The following is a 24,659-nucleotide window of genomic DNA, read 5'->3' as shown; positions in this document are numbered from 1 at the left end:
CCCTGTTTCACCACCATTTACATGCCCTGTGCCAGCAGACTCGTTATTTAACAAGCCCCAGCTTCCTCATCTGTAAGCTGAAGGTAATAATGGTGTCTACCTTGTTTATTTTCTGCTGTAATTGAAAGCCAGGATGTATCTGACATGCACATGATCCAATATTGGAACCAAATGTGGATCAGAACACATGAGAAAATCCAATATGTTTGTTGCCATATTTACCAGGTCGCTCCTGGTCTTGGGGAGGAGGGTGCTGGGGCATGGGAAGGGGTCCCTGTCACCGTATTCTTCTCTGGACTCTTGGCTCTGTAGCAGATGGTCTCTCAGGCTCACCTGCCCCTTGGGATACAGTTTTCAGCTTTATGTGCCAGAGAATCCCCTGGGCAATTGTAAGGGTCATTGGGTCTAGGGAGCTGCCTAGGATTCAGCATCTAAGGAAGTTGCCCAGACGCTTCTAATGTCAACAAGACATTGAGGATGGCTGCTGTGAGCTGTCCTTTATCTAAGCTGGCAGGCCAGCCCTCCCAGCCCACTCCAGCTCCTGGAGGGTCATCCACAGCGTCTCTCTCCCATCCACATATGCACATCAGACGGAAGAAGCAAAGCCCCTTTGGAGCACCTGTGTGCCTGGCATTATGCTGGGCATTGGAGAGTCATAGACGACACTACCTGTGGCTGATAGCTCCATGTGTGAAATGCTGCTAGGAAAATGCTCAGAGAGAGGTAATGGGGGGAAACCAGGGGACCCAGAGGAAGGTCATTTAGGCCGGTGGAGGGCACCCATCAAGGGAAGGTTTTTAAAATTGGTAACCATAGGCGGAGTCCTGAGCTGAGGAGGCACGGAGAGAGGATGGCGTGTGGGGAACTCCAAACTGATATCGTTGGGCATCAGGGCAGGTATGAAGTATAAGGCAGGGAGTGGTGGGCCAGTCCAGGAGGCCAAAGAGTTCATTAGTTCATTCTTCCGTGAACATCAGTGACCTTGCTGCCAGTGCCCTTAGGATGGTGGCCTGTGAACCAATTGCTTTGATGAAATGGCATCCTGAGGCTGAGTCTATACTGCAGAGTTACAGCTGCCCCATCTGATTGTGACTCTGATCAGGAAACTCACCAAAATATTCGTTATAGGGAGGTTCTGCTACAAAGAAAGAGTAAGGTTCACCCTTCTGGGGAGTCTACACTCCCAGGCTGGGAAAACCACTAATGAGATGACTGGGGCATCAAAGTCGGGGGCAGCAGATATCCCATGAGCAGTGGAAAGGTACCTGGATGGCAAATCTGATCCATTCCCCAAGCCCTCTCCGCGCATGGGGTGGTGGGAATGGGGTGCTGTGTTGAGACAAATCCTGTGGCTGAACTTTGATTCTGAGGCTGGGATTGATGAGGAGGGTGTCACAAGGTGCCAGGCCTGGGGGCCTGGAGGGCAGATGTGTGGCTCAGGATTTGCCATCTTGGCTTGAAATTTGGTCATGTCACTGGCTTGTCAATCTAAATATCTCCTTTCCTGTGGTTTATACAGTTGGCATTTTGAGTCTTATGCACAGGGCTGGACATTTATACTAACAGATTCATCTTGTTAATTTTGACTTGTTATTCCAGCACTCAGAAATCCTTTCTGGCCCTGCCTCTGTTATTCAGCTCATTAAGTGACTCCTCCCAACATTGTATGTAGTGGTGTAAAGAAAACTGCAAATGCCCCCAGAATTTGGAAAAGTGTTTGGAAAATGTTACCAAGTGGGGAATGATTTGCTAATGAGTCCAAGATATGTCTGAGATCCCATTGAGAAGTCCAGGGTGTCTCCCTCCTATAATAAAGTCAGGCTTTCAGGGTTTCCCCCAGAGGTTCTTTAGGAAGATGTGAGTAGAGCTGCTGATTCAAAGAAAGTCAGTGCTCATCAACTGCATTGGAAAATGTCTGGCACGGGGTAATGCAGCAGCTGGACCCTGACTAATAAGGGAATTGCAAAGGGAAGAAGGGATCGTGGTCTTTCCAGCCCTGGCCAAGAACCCTGGTGCCTCAGCCAAGGGCTCTAGATACAGGGGAGTTGCAGATTGAATTGCACTGGGGAAAAAAATTAAGATAGTCCGAAGTACCTCTGAAATGTCCAGGAACTCATCTGTAAGCCCTGAGAGCTATTCAGTGTGGAGGCACATGGGGATGGAACCGCATACGGTGGCCTGTGCTCACTGAGCACCATAGTGGGTAGGATCATGTTGCTGTGTTACTGGTAATCTTTTCTTTCAGTCTGTCTGTGTCTCTGTCCATCTTTTTTTGACCAGCCCATATAGTTCAATTCACATAAACCAATTGCTATGGGATGCAATTTCCCTGAACTCTGATGTACTATTTTATAGTCTTATGATGGAGGATTCATACCACTTTTACAGTTTGAGAAGACTATTTCTCATGCTCTTTATATTTCCTTTGCTCTGATTGCATGTCCATCTAGCAGCCTGCTGTCATAAATGTGGCTTTGTCTGGAAGTTCATGTGTGGACCATTGATGTGGCCAGCTTTGTCTACCTGCCCTTCTTATTTCTCACTGAAAAGTGATAAATTAGCACTACTAATCAGAGAATGTCTCTAAGTTTAATTAGCTAATTTACATTTTTTCAGTTTCTTATAAGTGGATAAAGTTGAGTACTTAAATCTTTGTTGTGGAGCACCAGACTCTAAAAGCAGGTTTGCAAAATGATTCTATTTCATGTGCCAGCTCTGATACATTGTCTGTAGGTATCTGGAGCGCAGTGTTGAAGGGACCCTGAGTCCAGGCCATGTGAGAGAAGGGCAGGACTGATTAGTAATGGCTGCCAGGGACAAGACATAAAAGGGGAGGTGGGGGGCATTGCTAAGCCTGCCCTAGAGCCTGGGTGCCCACGCTGATAGTCAGCCATTACCGTGCCCCCTCCCTCGGCCCCACTCTCCATTGGCACACTGTTTGTCTTTTTAGTCTACCTATTTAATTGTATCCTATTGTTACTTGTCTGTATGCCTGCTTTTCACAAATGGGAATCTTTCCTTCATGTATTCCCAGAGCCTGACATGCTGTAGGTACTCAATATTTGTTAAATGACTGTCTCAATCTAACTGGTCTACATATGTGGAATCTATATTTCTTCCTCACTAGATGTAATCATTTGCCTTGCTGAGATCTAAACTATAGATTTCCCCCAAACCTCCTGATCTCTCTCATCTAGGAATAAAAAAAATTAATTGTGCATGCCTTTTCTCCTTCTTAGACTCCTGCTGGCTCATAACAATCATGTTTCTCTTCCCCCAACTTTCTCTCTCTGTTTCTGTAATCCTAAAGCAGCTTCAAATTTTCTCCTCAGTGTCCCTTTGAAAGTCTTGATGAGCTAGTTTTTCTCTGTCCCTGATTGACATTCTCTTATGTTTCATAGTGTTTCCGGTCATTCTTAGAGAAATTGTAAAAGACCTCTTTTTATTCTCAGTTACAAGAATAGTTTTAGCTCTTGGCTTGCTGCCACTTTCTCCAATATTACTCTTGTCATAATTCTTGGTAATTTCAATGCCCATATGAATTATCCCTCAACAGCTTTGACTTCCTTTCCTCCCATATCCTTGTCTTCTACCAGATCTCAGCCATGTTCCCCTCATCATCCTCTTGACACTGTGATTACAATAACAATAGACCCTTCATAATCGCAATTTAAACTTATTTTCCCAGCTCACCCCTCCTAGTATTCCAACTTCAACAATCCTGTGACCTTACCTGGGCTTCTAATCCATTGTCTGCTACTTTTCTCTGTCCTTCACCCCCTTATTTCCTCTGCTCCCTGTTTCCCCAGTGTAATTCCATAGGAATTCATTCAGTGGCTCTGTGGGCTCGTTGGATGCTCTGATTCATCATCCTTGCTTGGCTAAATGACAGCTGGTTGAATAAACTTTTGTCTGCCTCCCTCCTGTACCTGTACACTGGAGCAAAACACAACTCTGTTATTGGTGTCACTTCAGTTTCATCATCACTGTCACCATGTTGGCCTTCAATGCCCCCCAGAAATCATACTCCAGTTCCCAGTCCACTCAGTCTTGCAGTCGTAGAAATCAAGACATGTTTTCACTTGTATCATTCAATTAATCACAGGTCTTTTTTTAAGTGCCCACAAACCATCTGCTTATGGAAACTTTGCTGGGAATTGTTAGGAAGTATCACTTTTTCTGAAAGCCATTTCCCTCCCCAACCCATGTGGGCATTTGCCTATTGTCCAGGCCATATGCCTCTAGTACCCCACAGTCTGTCAAAGATTGGTGACCTTTGCTCCATCACACCTGTCCCATCCCTCAGCCGCCCACAGGGCCTTGCTCTACATATCCATTAACAAGCATGAGTCAAGTGATGAGAATGTGAACAACTAGCAGCCTGAGTTACTGGGCAGCTACTGTTAGGGAAGCAAGCATCTGTTTTCATCATTTTATTGAATTAAAAATAAGGCATTTAGTAGGAGAGAAGCACTTGGCAGGAGGCAGGCAAGTTTGAGCCACAGCTCTCGGGTCCTGATTCCAGGGAAGGAAAGAACTGACTCCAGAGAGCCGGTACAGTCCTGGTACATCTTGAATATGCTGGGAATGGCAGGTCTAAAAGAATAAAATCCTTTCTGAGCATTGCTTGGTGGTTAAGAGCCTGAGTTATGGGAGCCAGACAAGAGGGGCTCAAATACTGGCTCCTCTACTCCCTAAGTATGAGACCCTGAGCTAGTTATCTTACCTTCCTAGACTCACTGTCCCCATCTGTAAAATGGGAATAGTAACAGTACCTACACCCTAAGATGGATACACAGAATAAAAAAGCCAACACATGTAAAGTACTCAGAACAAGGCCTGGCACTCATTAAGTGTTCAATAAATAGTACCTGTGAATTATTATTGTATTCTCTTTTGAGTCTCACAATAACCCTGTGAGGTATTATTATCCCCATTTCACAGAAGAAGAGATCTAGAGTCACAGTGGTTAAGGATAGGCTCAAGACCACATGGACAGAGAGTGGCAGTCGCTGGACTTACACTGAGGTCAGAGGACTCTACTGCTGTTCCACTGAGCATTTTAGAGCTCTCTTTCAGTCCCTGGAGGAAATGATTTTGCCCTTGTCATAGAGATTCACATGCCTTCTTTCCCCAGCCATGTCCTGACCTTCCCAGGAAGACGGCACCAAATATTTACTGTACAATTACACAGTTAAGACTGAATTTAGCCTGAGCAAGGGAGGCTGATGAGTGACAAGTCTGCAACCCTGAGAGGAGGAAATACCTCCAAGGCTGTACACTATCCTGCCGGGGTGAGAATGTTGCTTAAAATTGTCCTCGCTCAGGTTCACCTTCTCTGCAAGGGTAAGAGACACTCATTTGCCTGACTGTGGGCTTCGGAGTCAAGCTGGCAGTCCTGGAAGTGCTCTTGACAAGTTCCAGACCAGCGCTTTCTGGTTTAAGGGATGCCATTTTATGATGTGCCCACAAACCCTCTAACTGCTGCTGAAAGTCTGTCCTGAGGGGCCAGAAGGAAGATTTTGGTTCTAGAATCTGTGACTCCATTAGTAGGACCCTGCCCTGCTCTTGAACTTTCTGACTTAGTGGTTTTCATCCACCTCCTTGAACTGGCTACTCTGACTCAGTCCCTTCCACCTGAAGCCTTGCTCCACCACCCGGAATTCACTAAACTCCACAAATGTTGACCAAAGACTTACTGTATTCCCAACTGCATGGCTACAAAGATGAGTGAGTCTAGTGTCCACCTGGGAGAATTCAGTGAGACAGTGAGGCCAAGACTTGCCAGAACTTTTGTCCAGAGATTTCTCTGTACCTAGACTGTGGTCCCTGGACCTGCAGTACTGACTTCACCTGGGAACTTGCCAGAAATCAAATTCAAGTGCCACAGACATAGAATCTGAAACTCAGGGGGTGTGGCCTGCTGGTGTTAGTTTTTTTAACAAGTCCTCCAGAGAGCTGGGAGGCACCTCAGGTTTGAGAACCACTGGACTGGCCCTTCCAGGGTCAAGCCTGGACACTGTGGTTCTGGGTCCTCAAGGGACCTGAGGAGGCATCTTGGAGGAAACTCAGTTGCTTGGGCTTGCAGGACTCATTTGCAGCTCAGCCGCACTAGCCTTGGAACCTTCACATTTTGGACCTTTGTGGTATTTTGTAAATGCCCAGGCACTGTGGAAACTACCCATTTGTTTTGATAAGAACGAATCCAGTTTAGCACATAATTCCCCATGAAACTTCCAGACTTCCCTTTAAATTGATTGTGATGTTTGATGGGATGTTGATACCATGAGTAAGACCCACAGTAAGAATCCCAGTCTCAGGAGGATCCTCTGCTTCCAAAGATCTCCAGAGAGGAAACTTCTCGGCGGGCCAGTCTGCTGTCTCCTCCCTTCCCAGGAGCCTTTCATTAGTACCCTCCGTGGCAGGCTCTGAGCCTGGTTCCATTTCTCCTGGGACCTGCAGGTCTGTCATCCACTATTCTGACCCAGGGTTGTATGCTAGACCATAGGGCTCTTTGTGAAAACTAACTTCTAAAAAAGGCACCCCTCCAGGTGCCTCTAAGGATGGACACAGCACCTGGGGCTCAGGCCTGGATATCACCTCACTCATCCCTGGGCAGGTGCCTGTGTGCAGCACACACACACCACCATAAGCAGCGGCCCTGCTGGTACGGGTGCAGGTGAGGGCACGCAGGAGAGAGATGGGGTGGGGTGGGCAGAGGAGAGCCGCTTCCAATTGGTGGGGGTTCCCACGTGTGGGTGCAAGGCTATGCTCTTCATCCGCATCATTTCCTTAAATCCTCACAGCCACCTAATGAGGAAGGTGTTATGTTGTCTCCCTATAGGTTTTTTTTCTGAATTATAAGAGATCTTCAAACTCTCAGTGCCTCCATTTTCTCACCTATCCAGTGAGCATGAGACTCCTAGCTCTTGTCTCAGGAGCTTGTTCTGAAAACCAAATGAGACCATAGTGATGGAAATACACTGGAAAGAAAGATTTTAAAACATCCTACAAATGTCACGTTTTATATTGATCTTACCCCAGACTCCTCAAACTACCTCAAACGCATTTTTTGGGGCCTCTGGTTTGAGAAACTGACCTTAAATCCATATAGCTCCTAGTGTTCACTGTGGGTGTGGCAGACGGTTGGTTTCCTGCCAGGATACTTTTGAGGGTGTCTGGGGTGCTTCCTCCCTGAAAATCGTCAGATTTGTGAGGCTGCAGTGGGCGGGGCATGTGTGGAGGCGCTCAGGGCGAGTCATAGCCTGGCAAACCAGCCTGGGCAGGGTGGCCTCATGGGCCTTTCCCACTTTTCATTTTGATGACTGGCTTCACTATTTCATTTTTGGCTCTCTCTTTCTCACAGCTGTGATGGTCGGGATTTACTGCGAGCATTTGAGATGCCCTTTCTAATCCGTCAAATCAGGATTTAGCTGCAAAGCCTGGGAAGAGGATGGAGAAAGGTGGGAGGGGAGGAGGGATGCCCCCTGGCTGGAGGCAGTCGTTCAGAACATCTAAGAAATTCCACCTGGAATGCCCAGCTTCTACCCTCGGAGGCAGGAGGCTTCTCATCTAATCCAATACCATCGTCTTCCCAGAATGCGATGAGGCTCATCCGTGGACCCAATCCTCTTATAGACTTCTTGCTTGGCTGCTTAAGGAATCCGTATGATGGTGGTGGTGGTAAGGGAGACACTTAACATTTGCCTTTTTCCAATTTCACCGTGTCTGCGGTTGAAATGTTTCTTGGTGAGGTCCCTTCCTCTCTATTTCCACTACTGTCCCCTGGTTGAGTTGAAGTCCTCCTCTCAAACAGATTAGTGTAACAGTGGTCTGGATCACCTGCTTGCAACACTCAGTTAACTTAATATGTAACTTCCCTACAGGAGCAAAAAGTTACATAATACGATGCTAATCACGTTATGCCCCTTACCTGTGGGATTACATACGAATTTATCAGTCTGAATTTAAAGGCTTTTTACAACTGGCTTCAGTTACACCTCCAACTTAATTCCTGTCTGCAATGCTAGCAGTTCGTATCGCTTGTTCTATTATCCACCATGTTCATGAATCTTGGGCTTTTGTTCCTGTGTGTCTCTCCGTGTGTTCCTTCTTTCAGTCCAAACATCCCACATCACAAGGCTGGCTCATGGTCTTTCTCCTTGACCCCAGCCCACCCACTGTTCTCTGAACATCTAGTGTCAGCACCACATTTCATACTGGCTATTCTTTCACTTGTTCCAATGGTGGTCTCCCTAGGTAGATTGTAAGCACCTTGACATTGGTCCCAACTCTAAGTTTCCTCTCTGTTTCTTGCAGCATCCAGCAAGCTTATGTGCCATGCAGTAAATAATAAAATCATTCTGACCCTGGTCAAGGGTTTGCCTACCTAAAAACTGTACTGATGACCTTCTAGAAACTAAAATGTTCATTTGTCTTGTGAAAAGAAATAGTATCCATTTGTAGCCAATATTCATGGTCACCCAGTCATGCACATATATACCCTTACAACTTCCCTGAATAGGAAAGAAAGACCAGTGAAGATTGGAGGTTTGAAAGGTGATCCCCTGACCAAGGATTTCCAACAGCCAATCTGTGTTGGGTCCTTAACACTCTTATAATGTGTTGACTCTCCTCTTTCCCCAGAGAGCTCCTGTGAGAATAAGCGGGCAGACCTGGTCTTTATCATTGACAGCTCCCGCAGCGTCAATACCCACGACTATGCCAAAGTCAAGGAGTTCATTGTGGACATCTTGCAGTTCTTGGACATCGGCCCCGACAACACGCGAGTGGGCCTGCTCCAGTATGGCAGCACCGTCAAGAATGAGTTCTCCCTCAAGACCTTCAAGAGGAAGTCAGAAGTGGAGCGTGCTGTTAAGAGGATGAGGCACTTGTCCACAGGCACCATGACGGGGCTGGCCATCCAGTATGCCCTGAATATCGCGTTCTCAGAAGCAGAAGGGGCCAGGCCCCTGCGGGAGAATGTGCTGCGGGTCATAATGATCGTGACGGATGGGAGGCCACAGGACTCCGTGGCTGAGGTGGCTGCAAAGGCACGGGACGCAGGCATCCTGATCTTTGCCATTGGTGTGGGCCAGGTGGACCTCAACACACTGAAGGCCATCGGCAGTGAGCCGCATGAGGACCACGTCTTCCTGGTGGCCAACTTCAGCCAGATGGAGTCGCTGACCTCGGTGTTCCAGAACAAGCTGTGCAGTAGGTCCTGCTCCTCTGTGGTTCTCTGGGGGAATCATTAGGATTGGTTCAATCATCATCTAGTGTTCATTCTGTGCTACCTGGTGCCAGGTACTGTGCTGGCAAGCGGTGTTCAGCAAAGGCCGCGACAGACACAGTGTTCTCTTGGGGCTTACACTCTTGCAAGGAGACGGATATTAAGCATATAATTACACAAATAAGTAACTGCAATTGTAATAGTGTAATGTAAGAATTCAGGGCAGAACCTGATCCAGGCCAGGGTGCTCAGGGAGATTTCAAACTGCAGAATGATTAAGAGTAGATAGGTGACTTTTTCTTCAGCACATTGTACTGCCTTGGAATTCCCTAAGTTGAAATTTATGAGTTGGAGCAGGGATGGGAATGGGAGGGCAAAAGTAACAACATCTAGTGGTGGTGTGGTTTTTGCCCTTCTGGTGCTGGCAGTGGATGTTCCCTCAGCCGACAAAGAGACCCAGTGTCCCAGGGAACCAAGACGTGGTCCTGGTGTCTTCCCACCTGTTGCTATGGCAGGTGGGCCCCCTCCTTCTGCAAAGGGGTGCCTCCCAAGTTCTTCAGCTGTGTTCTTCTGCTTTAAGGATCTTCTTCCCTTGCTTGCTTCTTGACCCTACTCTCCACAAGGGTCCCCTAACCCTTCCTTGCCAGACTCCCAGTTACCTCCAACCCGAGCTCCTGCCTCAGCTTCTTCCAGCAGGTCAGCTCACTCTCTCGGCAGTTTCCTGCTGCCCCAGCTGTCTTCTCGTCCTTTCCTCCCACAGGAGGGCAAGGTCCAGGGTGTCCACCCCAGCTCTACTCTAATCCCTGGAACTGCAAACATGCCTCCTGACCTGGCAAACAGTGTCCAGTGCCCCCATGCCCACTCATATTCGTCCCTGTCTCCGGTAACTGCCATGCTTCTTTGATGCCAAAACAAAAGGAAATATCTATTTGAAAATGATAAGTGCTTTCCCAGGAGTGTGAGTGGAGAATGACTTAAGGACCAGACTCATCTCCAACTCCCTGGGAGCAGGAACCTGGCCCTCTCGGGGCTCCCAGGCCAGTTCCCACAGTGTGACAAAGCCTAGACCTGGCCTCTCCCCCAAGCCTTAGGGAGGAAGAACCGTGTGCTTTTGAAGTGTCTTCAAAAAAATATGCCCTGCTGAGAACTAAACTCAAAAAGGAGAGACCCCATTGTTTCTTGAAATCAAGAGTTACTTAAAAAATCAATGCCATGAAGAGAAAAGAACCTTTTTCTCTGCAGGGTCACTTGGAAAATGTTCCTAAGTGCTATTTGCCCTGGTGGCACAGACAGTCTGTTAAAGTGGTGCACCGGCGCCGAGTTACCTGGAAACTTCAGACGCAAAAAAATTTCTAAGGTTTATGACTTTAAATGACTTCTGCAGAATTTGTGTTCCCCTTTGACTGGAAATATTAAGAAAGAAATTGGTACCCTAATAGTTTTGACTGGTTTATTTATCTTTGAAAATGTTAATGGAGGGTTTCCTATACGCTCTCTGGATTTATCAGCACACGGAACAACAATATGAGGAGACCGAAGATGAGGACTTGTCCCTAGAAGAATGTTCTCTGTGTTTTATGACCAGGCAGCAAAATTAAAAGGCTGTTTGAAGTTTTTCCCCTTTGGTTGTTATCTGGAAGCTCTAGAAAGAGTCAGTGTTAGGCGGCTCCTTTGCACGGCCGAGAACTACAGTGCCCTCGGGAAACCAGCTCCTCTCCCTTCGCGTGGAGGGCTTGCTGAGCAGACTCATCAACAGTCTTGAAAGGATGAGGTGGCCCCAGAGCCTGTTTATCAACTGTGCAGTAAATATCTCAACAACTCACACTTATAAAGTGCTTCCCTTTATGTTCTCACATTTGATCTCCATGGAAATCTCAGGAGACAGTACAATACTGTTCCTCCCTCTTTACCAGTTAGTGGGCTTGCAAAGTGAATTCCCCAAGCGCAAACAGCCAGGGGCTGGGGGCTTCTCCTTCGAAACTCTTGCTCATTTCACTCCTCCACATGTGGGGAGTTATGAAGTCTGCTTTAAGGGTAAACCATTTTCCGATGGCCACTTCCACTGTCCAGCCATGCCAGGTAAACCATATTTGAGGTTGACATTCACCTGAGTTTGACAGGAAAATGTGGTAGGTGGAGAGCAGATTTGAGTCTCAAAGACCCCATCGGCCAACTGGAGGATGCTGAGCAAATCTGTAAAATGGGGATGTTTACCTTCAGAGTGAAAAGTGTGAGCAGACCTCATAAACTTTAGATTCAGTGTGCACTGTCTTGTGTTACAGTCAAATATGCAGAGGACCAGTAGGCTAGTCAGGGGGCCTCAGTTTGCATGTGTGCTCCAATTATCAGACAACAGTGATGAGCATCTTCCAAGATGCAGAAGACATCTCTGAGATTTTGAATGTCCCATTTGTTCCTTACACATTTTTTGAGCTGCCCTCTGATTGTAAACATCTAATTTTGTCCTGGGTTAGGGACTTGGCGTTTAATACTTAAAACAATTCTATGAAGCAGGTGCTATTATTATTCCCATTTTATGCAAGTGAAGACTGAGGCTTAGAAAAGATAAGCAACTTCAGGTGTCAGAGTTGGAGATTCAGAGCTCCTACCCTCCATGGGCCAGGCTCAAGGGTTTCAGGCTGATGGGAAGTTGCCCTCGTCACAGAGAAATGGGATATTGGCTAGAGAAGTGTACACTTCAGAGACTTCGGAAAGTTACCTGGCACTGGGGGATCTCTGATCAAAGAATGCCTGGGTATGCCTGGGGCCTCCAGGAGAGCAATAAAGAGGAGATAATATTAGTCACTAACATTTCTTAATATTGGTATGTACATGTGCTGTTTTGAGTGATTAGCACACGTTAATTCATTTTGGTCACAACACAAATCTGCGAAGAAGGTGCTCTTACAATTTACATTTTATAGAAGACTTGAGACCCACAGAGGTTCAGTAACTTGTCCAAGGTCACACAGCACTGAGTGGTAAAGATGAGATGTGAACCCACGCATTCTGGCTCAGACTTTACATCTTAACCACAGGCACCACACAGACTTGAAAGATGAGTCAGAGTTTAAGGGCTAGAGATGTGTAGGGAGGGCAACTGCAGTAAGCCATGGAAGGAATGATATTTTCAATTGTTTTTTCTATTCATTTAAAAACAATAAAGAGTTAGTCCAGATTCTCTGTTAATTTCATGACCTGCTAATGAGATATGAACCACAGATTGAAAAATGCTGCTGGCGGGGGAGTGGAGGCCACGGTGCACCCGGGACGGGATTCAGAGGGAGGAGCTGGGGCCAGTGCCCTTCAGGCTGGGAATCATTGCTGGATCTGTGGATCAGAGGAGGCAGGCAGTCTCCCAGTGTGATCAAGGCAGGAACCTTTATCTTACAACTAGGAAGATATTAGGCTCTGGAGCCAGATTACCACTGAATGACAGTCCTGGTCCTGGCTCTCACTGGCTGTGTGGACATGAACTTGAGCACAGCGGTAGCTTTGTACCCATGGGCAGTGAATTCCCACACCCGCCACAGCAAGGGTGGTATTCCTGAGGTTGCATCCAGGCCACCCCTGAGACCACCAGAAAAATTTGGAGGCCAGATAACTGTGAATTGAGGCCCTGTCTACAAGATGACCAAAACCTACATGTCCTGGGACCTGCCATTTTTGCCACCCAGTGAGAGAGGATGCTGAATTTAGGAGCTGAAAAATGAGTGTCTATCCTGAGCCTTCTGATGATTCATTGTAACCTAGGTAGGGCTGTTCTTAATTAACCTCTTGCTGTCTGTCTCATTAGACTAGCTTGGTCTTTGGAGACTGGAGGGTGGCTGTTCCTGCCCTATTATCTTCCCCCAACCCCCACTGCCCTGCCAGCCAGGGACAATGTAAGACCCTAACAGTGTTCTAAGATACACCTCTCATTAACCAGCAAGGGCAAAGTCTCCACTTACTGCAGGCCTATGAGGCCCAGTTGTTAAATGGGAGGCCAGCTTGACTTCAACAGACGCTGACTTCACATACCCAGTAATCATTCCTTTCAAGACCCCCAGTCAGCCCCAGCACGTCTTTGATCATGCCTTTAGTCCTTCGAGCGTTCATTAATGAACATTTTCTGAGCATTCATATTTCCTAGTTAAAAAAACCCAGCCTTGCTGTGACTTAGCCTGCTGATTAGTGATTCCTTCCCCAGAACACAAAGCCTTGACCCAGCTTCAGTCCAGAAGGCCTTCTGAGAAATGAGTCCACTGGCCTGCCAGAGGACACAGGACTTTTGTCCCCACTTCAGTCACACCGCAAAGGCCCATCCCATGGCAGCAAGGCATTTAGGGCCCAGATACTCTTAGAAACACTGACCACTCATCCATAAAATTTTGCAGATGGAAAATCTATTTTAGTAAAAATGTTTGGGTTTCTTTTGCTTGAGAGTAACAAATTCAGCTTGAACTTGTTTTTAAAAGGATTGTATTATATTACTCATGGATGTAAGGAGAAGAATCATGCATGACAGCCCTGGATTATCTCCATCTCCCTCTGCTTGCTTTCCCTTCCTCTCTGGTCTGTGGGCAGAAAGCATGCTCCCTGTCAGCTCCCTAGTTGTACCTGCCCTCAGTTTAAGCCCCCCTTTTCTCAGTTCTAGTTCCTTAATGCCAAAAAAAGAGTCCAGTTGTCAGAACCTGTACCAATCAATGGCATCCAGACATGGGGCTGCCTCATACCAGCACAGCAGCTCCCACAGTTACCATGCATTTGGTATGAGAAGGGAGGATGCTTTCTAGAAAAGAACTGCTATGCAAAGTTAGTGTCTCTACTGAGGGTCACTAGACCCCTCCCATTCATGCCTTTATTCTACAGATTAAGAAATAAGAAATAGGTCTAAAAGGACTAGCCCAATTAACTGAACTTCTCTCTCTTGTTTGAGGCAGAGGAGAACTAGAACACACGCCTTCTGTCTTCTAGTCTGGTGCTCTTTCCATTATACTAAGTTGCAATCTCCTGGTTCCAATTTCTTTTATGGTACATGGCCAAAATGAACCTTAGCAATAAGCTGTCACCCCAGAACATGATGCAATAGTTCTTTTAATAAACCTATTTGACAGGTGAAGAAAGTGGAGTTTAGAGAAATTAACTAATTTGTACAACATCATATATAGTGGCAAAACTGAGTTCCAGGCAGTCGATTTCCAGGAACCACCCTCTGCCACTGTGCTGCCTGCTCCCTGAAAGATACTCTCTCTGCCTGTCATCTCCTCTCCCATTTTGTCTGCCAGGGTCCTGATGAGGAGATGGGCACCAGATGCATCACTTGGGTCTCACACCAGTGAGATCACCAGTGGATCACTGCTGAGAATTTGGTTGCCTAGACTTAAGACTTCCTTCACTGAGGAGGAAAATAGTGACACACTGAGAGTTCTTCAAGAATGCCCATCCCTGTGGGTAATTTGATTCCAGCAGTCCAGGAAAAGAAGAGAGCCTTCCAGGGTACAAAGCAAATGCAAATTAAAAACAAGATAATGATTTTTCCCTCACAGGACTGTCAAAAACATACCATTTAATAATCCCTGGTGCTGAGGTTTTGAGGGTCTGGAAATCTTGACTCTCCTGCATTGCTGGGTGAGCCACCTTGCAAGGCAATTAGGTTACATCTATTTAAATGAGGACCCAGTCCCAGAGAAGCAGTTGCATGTGTGCTCAAGGAGATGTGTTTGAAAATGTTCATCACAGCATTGTGAAGGGAAAATCGAGAACTGTTCAAATGTCAACTAATAGGGAAATAGCTAAATAGAATGAGGAATAGTCATGTCCAATGGCTCAAACAACCGAAAGGAATAGACTGGATCTAACATACTTGATCAAACATAAGACGTACAGTCAATTCTCATTATTCTCAGTTACTATGTTCTATAAAGTCACAGTGAACAATGAATTAGTGAATACCAAACCATTGTTCTTAGGGGAAATACAGAGTGAGGTTCCTGCAAGCCTCTGGTCACATTTTTGTCAACTAATCTTGTTTTATGTGTTTCTGCTTAAAGACACTTTATTTAATATATATTGTTGATTTATTAACATTAAACTCACAACCAGCAGCACTATTACTCATGCCTGAACAAAATTTATTTAACACACATTTTCTCCATAACTCTTATCTTAGCCTTCTTGCACTTAGGAACACCAAACACACTTCACTTCAGCAAACACTAACACTTTAGCTCTATGCTTGGGGCTGTTTTATACAGCAAAGTCACCAGCAAAAAGGAAAAAATGCAAAAACACATGGCACTAAATAGACCTCAAAAAAGCCATTTGTCTCCAGTCTGAGAGCTGAAACAGGAAGGCAGGGCATGTCCTCGTTCTGCCTTAGCTAGGAACAGATGCATCAGGTGACTCATATCTTTCCTGGCTCTGAGCAAGTCCGCAAATGACTGTGAAAGCACTGTGAGGTTGGTTTTAGACTTACAAATAAACTTTAGTGAGTAGGTGAGTTCATAAATGTGGAATCTGTGAATAATAAGGATCAAACTTATGTCTTCACATTTTAACATCTCTCAAATAGGGGTGCATTTTAGATTCTATGTAAGATAATATTTAAACCAATACAGATTGGATCTGTGATTAATGTTGGTTGAAAAACCAAGTTGAAGATCAATATGCATAGAATGAACCTGCATATGTTACATTAAAAAAAAAAACACACCAGACTTCTCCTTTGCTACCTATGGTTAACATGTATCAAGCGTTCCCTTGGATACTCTTCTAAGTACTTCATCATCATAATTATTTTAACTCTTACAAGGCCCTTATGAAGTAGCTGCTATTTTTAATCCCCATCTTATACAAAGAATTTAAGAAAATTGCCCAGGGTCACAAGAACAGATATTTCTTTTACACTGAGGTAAAAATGACTAGTTTGATTTAATCTCTAAATTTATTGAATGTTACTTGCATCTTAACAGGAGTTAAACACAGATAATCATGAACTCAGAACAATCATTCTAAATTGTGTTGTTATGAAATAAAGTTTTACTCCCCAAGTTCATTTATTGCCCACCATATTTCTTACTTAGAAGTAAAGAGACATATACTTAAGATAGACCAATAGTTTCATCCGTAGCTGAATTTTCCTAAGTACTGGATTCTTAGCTTTTGAAAGCCTCTTTTATTTTAGATTCACAAAAATATATTTCTACATATGGACATCTTTTATCGTTTATGAGAACACTTGCATAACTAGTACTTTGTTTGTACTGATGCTTGCTAATTTTAAATATGCTGAAGTTGAAGTACACTGAGTAAAGTCATAAATTTAGATGTAAAAAACAAGAATTTTTATGAGCTTCAGACAGACATATGCAAGAATCGATGTATTGGAAAGCCAGGTACTTCAGAAACTAAATGCAAAAATACTTTCAATTGAGGCAAACAGATTCTGGAAATATGGAACATATGAATGCATTTTTACTCCAAAAATTTTTGTATAATACTTTTGCTTATTAAAAAATTACCTTACTCTTGGGATTTGTGATCCTGAGAAACAATTGATTCATTTCCACACCCCCATTTTACTAATAGCTTTTCCTCTAGCCCTATTCCTGCTTATTGAAAATCCACATTAGCCAAGGCCCCCGCTGGTCTCAGCAAACTTCTAATCCTCCTGCCTACCAATAAGCAATCGACTGAACTCTGAAATTTCTGTTTTTGTAGATCAGTTTTTACCTAATGTAGTTGGATATCAGCAACTTCATGTGGCTCAGCCTACATCATTTCCCTTTAAGCCTCTGTGGCTCTTTATGTATATATTGCTGATGGCACTTATGTAAAACTGTCTTGTCTGACCAGAGGCTGTGACCCCCTTGATGGTAGGTGCTGCAGCTTGTGGGTACTGCTCTCTCCTTCACAGAGTAGGTTCTGGACACATGTTTGTGGGGTAGCTGAAGTTAGGCAGGAAAGGCATCATCATTGCCTTAACTTGCTGTATCTTCCCTTGCAGCGGTCCACATGTGCACCATTCTGGAGCATAACTGTGCCCACTTCTGCATCAATACCCCTGGCTCATACGTCTGCAGGTGTAAACAAGGATACATCCTCAACTCAGATCAGACGACATGCCGAAGTAAGACTGCTCTGCTCCTGTCTCTATACTGCCCTCCTCTGCCCTCCTGCTCTCTCTTCTTGTATTTGGGCCCATTTAATTCATCCATGGCCCTTCACCCAACCAAATCATCATCTCCCTAAAGACAGAAATGAGGTTTTATAACTCATATATGACCCTCCGCTGTATCAGCACAGTGCCTGGGCCAGAGCCTGGCACATAGTTGGGCAATCAGGAAATGTTGGGAAGATGTTTAGAGGCACCTTCTCAGAAATAGGTCCTTGTCAGAAAATTCAAGGACACCTTCTTGAATTCATGACTTGGTGTCCTTTACTTCCAAGCGGTTCTTCAGGGGGAGCCGCTGGAGAACCTTTTCATTCACTGTCTCAATTTTCTGTACCCTGAGGAATTGTTTCTGTATTTTGTTCTGTGTCTGAAGTGTGGATTTGCGATGAGTTATTAGCATCAGCTGGGAATGATTATGCGCGCTCTGGTTAGAGGCATGCAGGGATCTAATTCCTCTGGTGAGGGACACTGCAAGTCTCCTAAATAAAAAAAGATCAAACAGATAGAAAGTGCTGATAGAACTCACCTTTTCTCTTTTTGGCCAAGCACCCAAATTAGATCATGTACTGGCATGTGAGCCTATACTGCCGAGATAATCTGCCTCTTAAAGGAGAGAATTACCCATATGCTGAGTGATGTGTCTATATATTTGCTTAAGTTGTAAGTGAAGTCTCTGTAGTAGCCCATAGACAACCACGTTACTAAAGCAGGCATCCTCACAACATGAGGAAGACCTGCCCACATGGGAGCGAATAAAACCCAGCTAATCTGATGCATAGTTCATGAGATGCATAATTGTTATTATACCACATTTTAAGCAATTAAGCAATACTGGAAAGCAGTTTGCACAAATGGCTGTAATTAGTATCACATTTAGAGAGCCAAACCACATTTTCCTTCTCACTTTTCAGTTTCAGGGTTGAGAGTGTTTGACTAGAGGCTTCCCTGCCAAGATTAGGTAACATCTGCTTGAATCCTCCAGTGGTGTGGTCTGGGGAAGTCCAAAGCCCTTGGACTCTGTGTATCCCAGGAGTCTCCGTGTTCTTTGGCTCCTCTCAGACCCCAGGATCCCAGGTTGTTGAGTGCAGCCTGAATCATCCTCATCTTCTGCTTGAACCTCTGACCCTTCTTCAATTTCCATAACAAAAATCACTCACACCAAATATTCATGGGTTTAACTGAATTTACTGGAGAACTGGGGTAGCCCAAGCAAGGTCACCTCACACAGTGCTCAGCAAACAACCTAAACATCTCTCTTAGACATGCCCCATCCTCCGCAGGCTCTCTGCCCCCACTGGGCTCCTGGTAGAAGGCTCAGCCTCCCACCTCCTTGCTAATGCCCTTCCTAGCTTTCCCTTCTTAGGAGCACAAGAAATTCCTTGTCTGTCCTTGTCTCAAGCCCCAGTGATCCACTGGGCTCTGGGCATCTGCCGATGTCCATTTCCCATGGACTGGCTTAGTCAAGCCAGAGGAATTTTGAGATCAGCAACTAAAAAATAAAAAAGTTCTCCCCTCATGTCATGAGCAAGGTTTTCCTCATACCAGGCTTTGCCAGCCCCTGCTTGGCCCACCTTTCTGGCCCCCAGGCTCTCCTGAGTGCTGGTCTGGCCTTGCTCCCCACTTTCTAGGGCTGTGGGTGCAGAGTGTGAGGCAGAAACTGCCTGGGCTTCAGAGAGACTGATCGGGTGGAGGAGTAGGCAGGCCTGGGTAGACCAGGGCAATGGTTCTCTAGCTTCAGTGACTAGAGAAGCACCCTGGAAGCCTACCCCAGGGCTCCACCCTTGGATTCAGAGTCTACAGGTCAGGGGTGGGGTCAGTGAACTTCTGACACAGATTTCTGCCACATTTTGAGGTTCACTGGCATTAGGCAGTGAAGGGGGCAAGGGCTTCGAATTAAGAGAGTAGGGACAGAGCTGGAGCCAGGGCTCTGCCACCCCCTCTGACCCAGCCCTCCAGTCCCCCAGAAGCAGGAAGCAGTTAAACTACCTTTACTGTCAGCACCAGACTTAGCTTGATATGTGCAGTCATGAAGAGCAGCTCTCTCTCTCTCCCAGTAAAAGATAGTAACTCTTTTGCTTGCATGGCTGAAATTGTATACCAGTGGCCTTACAGAAAGAGAAGTGTCTTTATAGTCTGCACACCTGAGTGTGTATCCTGACATTCAGACTGTGTCTGTCTGAGTTGGTTATTTATGCTCCTTGACTCAACTTCCTTATCCATAAAATGGGAAGTGATAAATTAATACCTCTCTCATCATTAAGTCCTTATTAGCCCTTGGTTAATAAGGACTGTCTGGTGGACAGTTAAAAATTGTGCCAAGGGCAGGCTGGGCCATACCCTGACCTCTGTTTATGGGCTGCTTGCAGGAACCTGTCCCTGCCAACACCAAGAGAGACTCAGTGGGCCTGGAGAGGAATGAGACACAGCTATCTCCATTTTTGATACTGTAAGATGTACCAGGCAGTATGCAAATTCCTGCAAATAAAATAGTGAATAAAACTTCAATGTTCCTGCTCTCTTGGAGCTCACATTCTTGCATGAAAAGTAAATCAAATAAACAACCAAGGTAATTGCAACCAACAGTGATTACAGCCCATGCCCACCTTGGTGTGCTGTGCAAGAGGTCAGGCCTAACTGTAGCCACTTATTAAGTGTTCACCATGTGCCAGGAGCTCTCCTGAGTGCTTTATATCTGTTAGCTCATTTAAGTCTGCCAATGAACTCTTAAAGTACACTTTATCATTCTTATTTTACAGATAAGGAAAATAAGGTACAAAAAAAGGTTAGACAATTTAGGCTACATGGATAGTAATATCACCAACCAGAACCCAAATCCTGTTATGTGTGACTCCATATTCCTAGCTCTTAACCACCATTTGATACTGTCCCGTGATCCTTCAGGGCACCTAGATGGCAGCAGGACCACCCTGCACCCAGAGAGGCTTCTCCCAGCCCAGGGGTACAGTGGGATTCACAGACTCGTTGATTCTAGAGGAGACTCAGAATAAATTCACCAGGACTAACATTCAAGTGATTGTCATTCCTCTATGTCTACTACCAACAGCTGTGATACTGTCACTGAACAGAATGATTGTGAGGAGGTTTCTTAGGTGACTGCCTTTACACACACACACACATACACATCCTGTATGTACCAGTCTCTATTCATACCCTGTCTCTGTGGAGAGAAGAGACAGACAGAGCTAATTCATAGGTTCCTCAAGTGGAAATGGACCTTGGCTGTCAGACTTCTAGCTCCCTAACCCATGTGACCCAGGAATTCTGTTCCCCTTGCTGTCCCTGATGGGTGATGGTGCATGTCCAACCCTGTCGCCCATCTGGGACACCAGGTCACTGGAGAGCATCTGCATCCCACTCTAGACAGTCTGGATCAGTGATCCAGCTGAAATCCCACTCTATGTTTTCCACCTTTCATCCTTTCTCTGCCATCTGAAGCCATATCTCCAAAAGTGTATTTCCTTTTCCAAATAAAAAGAGAAAATCCTTTGATTATTGAAGAATGTTATCCCTCTGCCACCTGCTCCTTTTAATTTTTTCTTTTTCAGGGAAAGCATAAACACATCTTTATGTATTTATGGTTTGGGGTCTCTTCACTGTCCAGATAACCCTCTTCTAGACAACAGTTGGTCTGTGTCTCAAACTATGCCCTTCCAAAGACTAGGTTAAACACATTAAGTATTCTTACCTTCAATGTTCTGCCCATATGAACTATTTGGGATGTAGCAGAGGTCAACACTGTGGATTCTCCTGGCCTCCAAAAGTTGTCCCCATCCAATATGGTTACATGGGATATATGTAGAGGTGCTAGCATTGGGCTCAACAGCCATTCAAGTTCAATTTTAAAAAATGGGGAAAGCATCCTCATGAAGTGTGCCTGTCTTCGCATATCTGCTTTCCTACCATTCCCTTCCCCTTGAATTACTTTTCCACTAACAAGAAAGAACTTTATCTCGTTTCCTTTTATTTCTTCATTTTTTAAGAATAAGGAATCTCCCTTCCTTTCCCTCCCTTCCATATGTATGGAATTTTAGAAAATGGCAACCAATCTATGTGACAGATAGCAGACCAGTGGTTCCTGGGGTCAGGCGGAGAAGAGAAAAAAAAGGATTAAAAAGGAGCATTAGGCAGCGTTCAGGTTTGGGGGTGATGGATATGTTCACTGTCTTGATTATGGTGCTAATAAATTGATAAGCCAAATTTATCAAATTGTGTACTTCATGTGAAGTTTATGTTAACTGAATATTTAAATATGTGCAGTTGTATGCCACTTATAACTTAATAAAGCTAATATAGATAGAGTCAGAACAAAGTGGTTTTGGATAAAAGGCTGGAAAAGAAGAGATTGGAGGAGGAGTCCTGGGGCCGACGGGGAAGGCACTGTAGAAGAGGGGCCTTCTAGCAAGTCAAAGAAGAGACCTGCAGGGCTTGTTGCCTGCGGGGGTGAGCCTGGCTGCCTGTCCGGAATAGTTCGTGTGGGGTGTTAGTGGGGGTTAGGGAAGGGCTGTAAACTGGAACAAACTGGAGTGATTGACTTTCAAGCTGAGTTCTAGCCACAGTCTTTGGTGGGTAGGGAGACTGAACACAAGATGTCAGGGGTAAAACCACAGTTTAGTAATTGAGTCTGGCAGTAGTGTACACATGGGATTACAATTAGGTAGCGTGGGGACAGAATTACCATCCATATATCCATCCATCCATCCATCCATCCATTAATTCATTCATTCATGTATTTATTCATTCAATATTAATGGATTCCCCTCTATGGGCCAGATATGCTTATGGGAGAAAAATGAGTGTTTCTATTATATGTTTGAGTCCCAAGAAAAGCTCAGATCTTGGCTTCCCTTGTGCTCTGCACATGCGGAGGAGAGCAGTTCAGTCAATTCAGTGCATGTGTCTCTTATGCCCATAGAATTAGTCAGGAGACTACAGCAATAATCCCCATCCCAGGGGTTTGTGACATAAAATGGGGAATAGTGGGTGGGAGATGGTGGTAGAATTTTAGGCTGACAGATAACTGCACAGAGGAGATCTGGCTTTCAGAGAGAACTAGTGAGTCTGGGAAGGAGCATGCAAGTGGTTGGGTGTAGCTGGCGATGGAAAATCAGAGTTCAAAGACAGTGCCTGGCTGAATGTGCTTGGTGGTGGTGGCTGACCCTGAAAACGGATGGAATCTTGGAGGGAGGAGGGTCGTGCAGAAAGGGAAGGGCGGGCCTGAGCGCTGGAGCAGCGCACAGTCAGAGGCTGGGGGAAGAGCGGGAGAGCGAGCAGGGGCCGCAGACGGAGCAGGGCCTGCAGCCGCAGGATAGAGGGCAGGGCCCGGTGCCGCGGGCCTGCTGCGCGGAGTCGGTTCGGTCTGTGAGCTCCCTCCTAACCCTGGCTGCTGGGCCCGGGAACTTGGACACCGTTACGTGCAGTTTGCTCACCCTTGGCTGTGCCAGGACACAGGATTAAGGGGGAAAACAGGGAATCTGGGATAAGGAGAGCCCCATGAGAGACATGGGAGAAACGGGCTGACTAAATGTGAGTGGAGGAATGACAGTAGTGAAGGAATCATTACACATCAGTGGGAAATGAATTCGAAAGTAGTACAGCTTCTTCTCTGCTTTCCTATTTTCATAAGAACCTAGACAAGTGGTTCTTAAAGTGCAGTCCCCCAGAGAGCGGCTTCAGCTTTGCGGGTAACTTGTTAGAAATGTAAATTCCCAGGCCCTCCCCTCCCCCTACTGAATCAGGGACTCCGGAGGGGGAGCCTGGGAACGTGTGTTTTAACAAGCCCTCGCGGGGATTCTGTTGAAAGCTTATGTTTGAAAACCACTGATCTAGATATTTTAAACTAGATCTCTCCCTGGGACATCCCACTCAGTAGGGGTTTCTACTAAGAACGTGATGATGTGACCATTTGGAAATTGCCAAGTGTTTTCCAAGCGTAGGGCATTATTTGCTCATGTTTGTTTATTATTTTGGTCAACCTTACTCGGTCAGATTGACTTCTGCGTTAGGGCTTTATTTGGGGTATCCTCCCCACGTTGCTTTTCCCTTCTCAAAAGAAAACTAAAATCATGTTAGTGAATAGGAGAATCGATGAAAAAGCACTAAACTGTTGGGGGAAAGAAGGGTGCAGGTCGCAGCTGGAGTTTGCCGGAAAGGACAGGGTCTTCTTGTGACACTGGGTTTGTTTTGTTCCTTTCAGCATAGAAGCACAAGGCTGGTGACTCACATTTACTGTTGAAAGTCTTTAATTCCAAACTGCAGCTGTCAAAATAAGATTAGTGCTTTCAGACATGGTGGATGAAGGGGGATGGTCCCCAAAACGCAGGCTTGGGTTTTGCCTGCGTTTGCGAAGTCCTAACTCTGAAGGAGTTTTCACGTTGGAGCAGGAGGAAATCCTGCTGTTTTCCCACTTGAGTGAAATAACAATCCTAATAACACATTCCTCTTATCTCTTGCTGCGATTGATAATTTTTTATTCCTACATCGCAGGCTCAGTAACAGCAGGAGCTATGAAAAAGTGGAGTGTGTCTTTAAAGGTATTCATTTTGCTTTAACTCCAAAGGAGAGATTAAACTGTCGGTGTCAAAAGCATGCAGTGTGGCTTGTCTAAAATTCAGAAAAGTCAGTAAAAACCCTTTGATTTCACCCAGGATGATGTCAGCTGCAGAGCCACAGTTTTTGTCCCATGCTCCTTGTCCAGTGTAACCAGATGAAAGTTTTCCAAGTTCTCAGGGCCAAGGGACTGTGCCAGGGTTTTGAGATCATAAATGAAGGCAGGCATTTACATCTGGGTGCATGTGAACCTCAGGAGATGGAATTGGGCATGACTTTGGGGCTCGCAGTTGTCAAATCCTCATGGATTTATTTCACCTGGGAACACTGGGCAGACACAGTTTAACATCCCTCCTAAAATTCTCCAGGAACTAAGAGGAGCAAGCACATTTTGTTGTCTGCCAGCTTTATACTAAAAATTGCCATCTGCAAGACATTGCTTAAGTTTGGTGAGATCTTTTGTCATAAAACTAAAAATTGCCTACTTTGCTGTATCAGATAAACTCAGCATAGAACTCACAAAACAAAACTTAGCCAAAGATATGTTGATGTTATTAAAGAAATCTGAGTCTGAGGCCCATTTGCAGGGTTTTCATAGGCACTCAGTGAAGTGACATTATGTAAGATTGTGAGGTAGACAACATTTGGTTGGGGTTCACCTCTGCTCCATGCCTAACTAGGCCTGCACCTCTAAGACCTTTCTTT

The 24,659-nt window shown here is 45.4% G+C and overlaps 1 protein-coding gene across 2 annotated transcripts in view; it reads left to right on the top strand.

Annotated features, from left to right (window-relative positions):
• Positions 1-24,659, top strand: part of MATN2 (matrilin 2) — a 129,476-nt gene that overhangs the window by 41,177 nt on the left and 63,640 nt on the right. For both annotated transcript variants that reach the window (XM_036875696.2, XM_036875687.2), the window contains exons 3-4: positions 8,647-9,216; positions 17,220-17,342. In XM_036875696.2, coding sequence (XP_036731591.1) covers positions 8,647-9,216; positions 17,220-17,342 — 693 coding nt within the window. The remainder of the gene's footprint in view (positions 1-8,646; positions 9,217-17,219; positions 17,343-24,659) is intronic.

Source organism: Manis pentadactyla, chromosome 3 (genome assembly GCF_030020395.1).
Source record: "Manis pentadactyla isolate mManPen7 chromosome 3, mManPen7.hap1, whole genome shotgun sequence".
NCBI lineage: Eukaryota > Metazoa > Chordata > Mammalia > Pholidota > Manidae > Manis > Manis pentadactyla.
Note: the sequence above shows the minus strand (reverse complement) of the source record. Positions and strands in the feature narration are given on the sequence as shown.